Source organism: Nelusetta ayraudi, unplaced genomic scaffold (assembly GCF_046127955.1).
Source record: "Nelusetta ayraudi isolate G7.1 ecotype Tasmania unplaced genomic scaffold, CSIRO-AGI_Nayr_v1 ptg000027l, whole genome shotgun sequence".
NCBI lineage: Eukaryota > Metazoa > Chordata > Actinopteri > Tetraodontiformes > Monacanthidae > Nelusetta > Nelusetta ayraudi.
The window spans coordinates 5,590,001-5,597,500 of record NW_027466077.1 but is presented as its reverse complement, the minus strand read 5'-3'; the positions used below and the strand labels follow the sequence as shown (position 1 = coordinate 5,597,500).

Sequence of the window (7,500 nt, the reverse complement as noted above, 5' to 3'; positions counted from 1 at the left end):
AAGGGCAAGAAAAGCTTGAGAACGTCTGAAGCTTGAACCAGCATCAGGTAGGTACAGTACTTCTTGATGGACTCAATGAAGGCATCTCTTCAAACAAGTCGGCTGTTGGAAAGCAACAGCCTCGTCGTCGCGCACTGTGCAGTGTGCGGTTGTGTTGCTGTTACTTTGGTTTATTTGGGGCACTTTGTTTGCAAAGTTTTGCCTTTTTTCTTGATGCCATCAACCATTTTCTCTGTGGCCTGGATTCCGTCTCCTCCTCCTCCGTCATAAACACCGCCGTCAATCACTCCGTCCCCCAAGTTGTCAAAAGCGGCTACGCGGCCTCGCTTGAACAGCGCCAATTTATTAGCTGTCATCACTGAGGAATGCGATTGGCTGCCAAAACAGAAGAATTACTGCTTCATTTTATGTGCACATATATATATATATCTTTTAGATAATGGCCGCGTCTGGGATCTGATTTAGAAACCCCGCCCCCCCCCCCCCAAAAAAAAAAATGTAGAATGGGGAACAGCTTGAGCGTGTCGCTGCTGCGGGGAGCTCAAACTGTGGCGGTAAATCTTTGAAAGGGCGACCCAGGAGTGGCGGAGGGTGCTGCTCAGACGTCGGCCTTGCATCACTTCAAATAAATAATGGAGACCCAAAAAGAGAAGAGGGAGGGGGGAAAAAAAAAACTTTTTTGAGAAACACTTGTGTAAGCTCATTTGCAATTCACGCTGTGAGCCGGAGCTCCTTCCAAGGCTCGTTAAGGCCGCGGGTTTGACTTCATCTAATTTGTTTGGGCCCCCGTTTGTCTGTCCGTCCGTCCGTCCGTCCGTCCGTGATGCGCGATCGCCCGCCGCAAGCCGCCGGCCCAAGCTGTCAGGTGGACTTAGCCGCCAGCTGTTTGCGCCCATTAACCGGCTGCATAACACCGACTGCATAACAGAGGTGTCGAGCAGCCGCTCGCAGAGGCTGAGTGACGGCTCTCTGTTTTCACACATCTTTGTCGTTCATCCCGTTAAGTAAAACAAACCAGAATCCAGAATTCACCGAATGTATTTGTGTTTGTGTTTGTGTTTGTGTTTGGGGGGGGGGCGTTTGTTTACAGGGCAAAAGCAATCCCAGCCAATCAGAGCTCACATCACAGGGGAGGGACGGGCTTTAGCGGGCGGGCATCATTATTGAAGAGCACACAACCAATCAGAGCCCCTCCCACTCTTTTGATTGGTTCCGTGTCCGTCAAATGGGACGGGCAGTTTCAACGGCACATTTAGCCTCTTGTTTACAGCCTCCTACAAAAACGCTGAGCTTTAGCTTCCTGCGGAAATTGATGCTTTTCTGAAAACAAATCCTCCTTTATGTTGGGCAGCCGATGGAAACGCGGAGGTTTCGGGGGGGGGGGGGGTTTAAAAAAATGTTCCCTTTGTGACGTCACAAATGGATGATTTCCACATTGAAAAAGTAAGAAGATGAAGAAAATGTCTTTTTTTTTTCTCTGCAGGACAGGAGAGAGAGAGACGCTAAAGTGACTCATCTCAGCCGGCTTCACCCGACACCGGAACCACTTGTTCTGTCCTTCCAGTGAATTCCAACAAACTCGGCTGCTTCGAGGCTGAGGTCATTTCCCAGGTTTGGATCAAGGCTCGGCCACTCTGCCTCTCTTTCTGTTTTCTTTCTGCTTTGCCTGAAGTTCTGAGGAGATTCACTCAGAGTTGTGCGCGCCAAGGCCAAGACCAAGACCAAGGGCTGCAAACAGTCTTGAAAACAATTTATTTTATTTACAATCCATCTCACAAAAGTGATTGTGTGGGAGTTTTTTTGAAAGTGTGTAAACAAAAAAAGTCCCTTTTTTTTATTATTATTATTTTCCTCCCCCGGACACATTTAGTTTTCGTGGGCAAAACACAACTTTTGACCAGAAAGACCTCCTCTCCGATTACAGTGAGTGCTCTGCACTCGGGCTCGTAATGGGAACCAGACTTTGTGTGTTTGTCCTTTTGGTGACTTCAATTACTATCGGTTCTCCGCTGTCATCTTCGATTACCGGCTGTCCGCTGATTCACGTGGGGGCAGGGGGGGGGGGGGGGGGGGGGGAGAGACATTTTAAAGGGACATTACGTCACAGTTTGTTTTATCACGATGTCGCAGAAGAAGAAGAAGAAGAAGAAGAAGAATCGCAGGTGTCTGATTCATTTGCCTGCGTTTGTTTGTCGTTCCCTCCCTGCCGTCGCCTGATTATTCTTCACTGTTTCTCTCCCGCTCGTCCGTCTTTCTCGGACGCTTTCGTCCGTCCGCCCCAACCCCCCGAGAAATCCATCATCCAGCGCTCCTTCTGCGACATTTCCCGCCTTTTCACGGTCCTGCGTCCATCCTTCATCCCGAGCCCGCCCCCCGAGCCCCGATGTTTCTTCGTTGTTTTTTTTCCCCCCTCATTTTTTCTGCCCCCCCCGTCACTTGGCCTCGAAGCCCAACTGCACCAGGGTCTGCTTCAGGGCCGTCTCCTCCACGAAGCGGGCGTCCACGTTCTCCTGCTCCTCGAACGGGTTCAGAGCTGGAAGAAGCGGGTGGGTGGGGGTGGTGGGGGGGGAGGTGAGAGAGATAAAGTTTTGTCCAAACGCTCGCAGGAACGCACGCATTTCGCCTTAATCCTCCGAAGGCAGGATGCGGATGCGAACACACACACACACACACACACACACACACACACACACATACCTTGTTCCTCTATATCAGAGAGAATTTTTGCCAGGTAGCTGAGAGGAAGAAACTCGGGTCTGAAGCCCGGCTTGTCTCTGCCGGTGAATGCAAACCCCTGAGGAGACAGATGGGAAAAGTAAAAAAAAAAAACCACGACTGTGGACTGTGCAGGGGTTTTTCCTCTTCCCCTCTCTCTCTCTCTTTTACACACACACACACACACACACACACACACACACACACGCCGCTGCGGAAATAAAGAAGGAGCAGATCCAGACTTTGCCGGCTTTGACACGCTCCTTCCCACATGTGGATAAAGTTGGCAGCCGCCTGACTCTGCGGAAGGTATATATATCCTGAACCCGGGCGGCGGGAAGAGGCTGCTGTCGCTCCCCGTTAGCCGGCTGAGGCGTGAAGGATAGAATCCAACTGTTTCGGGATTTTGAGCCCATTGGCTGGATCATTTTGGTATTGACTGTAGCTCGCAGAACGTGCCGACGGTCGTCGGAATCAATTTTTTTCAACGGTTGTTCAAAAATCCCTTTCCAACTTTTGCTCGCACAAAATCTCACTTGGGCAAAAAAAAAGAGAGCGTCAACAGATTCCTAAGAGAGAGCTGAAAGGAGAGCTGGCAGAGCGCTAACAGAGCCTGCTGCACTCGGTTACCTCGTTTTTGCCGCGTTTCTCCAGCTGAGTCCGGACGTAGCTCGTGGAGATGGAGGCCGAGCTGACCGGGTGGTCCCACATGTGGTAGATCCTCCGAGCCATCGGCTGCAGCGGCAGGAGGACACTTTCACATTTCAGACACGTAGCCGGAGCCTCAATCGATATCGTCCCTGAACCCCCACCCCCACCCCACCACCACCACCCTCCACACTGTCGCTTCCTGCAAGCAGGACTGGAATATCAGAATTTCAGCCTTGATTGCAAACTAAGACAGAGAAATCCTTCATTGGGAATGCGGACGCTGAGGCTTCCTCCTCCTCCTGCAGGCGGCGGCGGCGGTGGCGGCGTCGGGATTCATCGCGCGGCTCTTTGCGTCTTTCAGAGGTTTCTCGGAACGACGGTCCGGGCCACGCGCTTACAGAAAGTGGATGTTTCTGTCCCAATCTTACGCTTCTTCTTCTCTCAAAGAGTTTCATTATTGACTGGCAACAAAGAGTCAAAAAACTCCCTAAATTTAATTACAGACAACCTCAGCAATGCAGCAACGACGACAAAAAAAAAAAAAGAATTCCTCGCCGTTCAAAATGATTAAATAAAGTTCTGGATCTTTTATACACAATTCCCTCGTGGCTCAGAGGCCTGTGGGGTTTCACTCAACTTGTTTATTCTTTCGATTGAGCGCAAATGCATTCTTTAAAAAATGTAAAAAAATAAATCCACAGTATGAAGATGAGACATTAGTGCTCTATTAAAAGTGAATGAGCTGTGGTGGTGCCAACTTCCTGATAAAATGTGCAAAAAAGTTTTTTTTTTTTTTTTTTTTTTAATCTTCTGTTGAACTGCTGGTTGTTGCCGTGGTGATGAGCAGAACAATCGTTTCAAATGAGAGAAAACAATTCAAATGACGCCTCGCTACACACATTGATTAAGGTTTTTAGTGGGGGGAGGGGGGGGGTTACCTCTCTATTATCATCACACACCATGGCGCGTCCGCACGTTGGTGTGTGCGTTTGAATTCTGCAGCCGCTGCCTGCCAAACTCAGCCAACAACAGAGCGATGGCCGGGAAACGGGAGAGAAAGACTAAACACTCGACATTCCTCTGATCACAGCGCGGACAAAACGCACTCGCTCGCTCGCTCGCTCGCTCGCTCACGCGCACGTGCGCGCCCGCGCCCACCCGGCTACAAAGGGAATCTTCCGTGCGCGCGAGGGAACACGTGGAAGTTACGCAAGAGTTTCGGGGACGAGAAAACACACAGAGATTTTGGTACCGACTCCACGAACACACACACACACACACACACACACACACACACACACACACACACACACACACACACACACACACACACACACTAGCTGGTTATACAAGTGCATTGTGATTGGCCCGGGGGAAACCTGAGGGACCAAAAATAACTTGGAAACTAATTGCACCAGAACATTTAGTGAGAAGAAGATCAAAACTCGCTGCTCGCTAATGGCTGGGACTATAAAAACCTCGTGCGTTGTTTGGCTCTCGTTAACAATGTTTTTTTGTTTTGTTTTGTTTTATTTATTTATTTTTTTTAGCCAAGCTGACAAACTGTTTGATTTTCAGGCCGGAGTTCGTACGCTGGCCGACTCTTAAGCCGAGAGCTTACGAGCCCTGTGATTGGTCAAGGAGGGGCTGACTGAGCACCTTTAATCTTCCACATATTAGATAAATAGATCAATAGAGCTACCGGACCTGCATTTAAAATGCATGCGCACACACTCACACACACACACACACACACACACACACACACACACGCACCTCTGGGAGCCTCTTCAGTATGCTGAACTTGAGTCTCTCGTTGGCGTCGCTGTTGTCCAGGTCTGAGAACAGAAAGAAAAACACACAAATAAAACAGGGGGGAAAACACACTGATTATATTTCAGACTGATTATATCGACGTCTTGGGCGTCTTGAAGCAGGAGGACAGATCCTTGAAAGGAAAAATAATTAGATTCAGGCTTCACTTCGGTGACACTACCACCCTGGGCGGAGCCTGAGCTGTTCAGCGGCCCCGCCCGTCCAGGTTTGCACGAAATACCATCATTTATTAATCTTAGATTACAAAAAATAAATAAATAAAAAAAAAAAAAAAGCAAGTTGCAGTCGGCCCTCCTCTATCGACGACCTTCTTCGACTCTTCGTCGCCCGCCGCCGTGCGTCCCTGTAGAGTTTCTGTTCCTGGATACGGCGGGAGGAGCCCTAAAAGATTCCCTTTGAAGGAGTTAAGTGAGAATACGAACAAAAAAGTCACCGAGCAGCGTTCCTGTTTCTCTGGAAGAAGGGCAAAACACGTGAATGTTTTTTTTTTTTATTGAGTTCCTCTTTCCTGGCGACGATGCGTGAACGACGAAGCTAAACTGGAATGGACACATGGCTTCAGTCGCGCTGTCTTTGATGGCTTGAGTCAAAATCCCCCAATTAATCTCCAGTTCGCTTGTGGATATTTCCTTGTTGTCGTGACAGTGTGCGGCTGGCGCGGCCTGGTTATTGTTCATGAGTGACGGCCTAGCAACGATGCTATTTAAAGGCTCTGAGCTAATTGCTAGCGACCGCGCAATTGCACAACACTGAAAACAACTTTTTTTTTCTTTTTGCGGGCTCGAACTTCACCGGCCCGTTTCTTCGAGTGTTTTTGGAGAAGAAAAATCTGCTGACACCAAACTTTGGCTGAATTATTGTTACTTTTTTTTTTTTTAAATTAAATGTAATGGCAGCACATCTGTCAGCTAATGAGGCTTTAAAAAAAACACCAAGTCAGGGAATAACATTTTCACCTCGGCTGACAACCTAAAAAAAACAAACCCACTGTGATACATCAAGTCGTTGGGAGACGCTTCAGTCTTTCCGGCGAACCGAGCAGCGTCGCCTCCGGTAGAACTGCACACTGGCGTTGCCGACTTTCACAATGTTTAAATTGGATTGAAATCTTTTCATGGAACATATTTTCACACAGCAATCGATGAAGTGCAGGATGGATGGCTTTTACAGAGGAATTGAATACATAAAGCTGAAAACAAGCGATCCTGATTTATAGCCACGCAGCCAGTACGCAGTTGTGAATGGGTTGCGCAGTGGTTTTTGCCTGCAGCTAAGTAATGTACACAAACTCTATAGACACAAATCACGTACTGTGTATTTTAAGGGACGGTTGGCAACTCGACTGCACACCGCACCGAGACCGATTGCCTGGGTTGTTTCTCTCTTTATTTTCTCCGCCTCTCTGTGACACCGGGAGTGTTTCCGTGGATGTGTGTGTGTGTGTGTACCTGTCATGAGGCGGGACACGAAGGTTTCCGTGAGCTGCACAACGCCGTGGTCAATGTACTGTAGGAAGGTGTGATGCGGGAGGCAGCGCACGGCAAACACCGCCAACAGCGTGTGATAGCCTTGGGAGGGGAAGAAAGGAGAGCGATGTCTCAGTCCTTCCAACGCTCAGGGGCAAGAACATGAAAAATGACAGTGTGCAACAACTTCAAACGGTCCCTCTGGTTGAAATAAGAACAGCCGAAAGCAAATGCTAACTGAACAACCGGCTGCTAGCGCAGATCGTGAGCGGAAATGGCGGAATTTAGCATGCTAAAATGCTAATTTTTAGAACTTTACAGACAACTTGCATCCACCAAGATAGTTTGTTTTTTTTAATGTTACAACATAACTACAAAAACTAATTGTGCTGTATTAATAGAACATACCTGTTTATATTACACTACTGCTTAAGTGCTGTGGTTATTATTGTTAGCATCGTTAGCATTGTTAGCTGCGTTTCCATTTCCCCTTTAATTGTGCCAAACCTAAATATTGCAATAAAAACTGGTAATGGAGAGACCTAAACTTACTGCATGATGACATAATGACACGTATCTTTCTCATATATTTGATGCCTTAAGCATCTATCGGCAGTGCAAAAAGTTGTAAAGATAAAAAAATATATATTTATATATAGCATGAGAAGGTCCACGGTGCCTGATGCTGTCCAGCCTCACGCTGGTGTAAACACCTGCAGCCTCGACTCGGGGAGGAATGGGGACGGGAGTGGGAGGGGGGGGGGGGCATCTCTCATTTCCTGTCTCCGCACTCCGCCGTGCTGTGCGCTCCACCTCCGCTCGGGTGGTGGGA

The 7,500-nt window shown here is 48.4% G+C and overlaps 1 protein-coding gene across 2 annotated transcripts in view; it reads right to left on the bottom strand.

The window, feature by feature from the left end:
* Positions 1–1,735: 1,735 nt before the first annotated feature.
* gsap (gamma-secretase activating protein) overlaps positions 1,736–7,500 on the bottom strand; it is a 28,442-nt gene continuing 22,677 nt past the window's right edge. For both annotated transcript variants that reach the window (XM_076030278.1, XM_076030279.1), the window contains exons 28-32: positions 6,651–6,770; positions 5,143–5,204; positions 3,346–3,450; positions 2,698–2,794; positions 1,736–2,533 (exon numbers count right to left, since the gene is read on the bottom strand). In XM_076030278.1, coding sequence (XP_075886393.1) covers positions 2,433–2,533; positions 2,698–2,794; positions 3,346–3,450; positions 5,143–5,204; positions 6,651–6,770 — 485 coding nt within the window. In that variant the 3' untranslated portion in view covers positions 1,736–2,432. The remainder of the gene's footprint in view (positions 2,534–2,697; positions 2,795–3,345; positions 3,451–5,142; positions 5,205–6,650; positions 6,771–7,500) is intronic.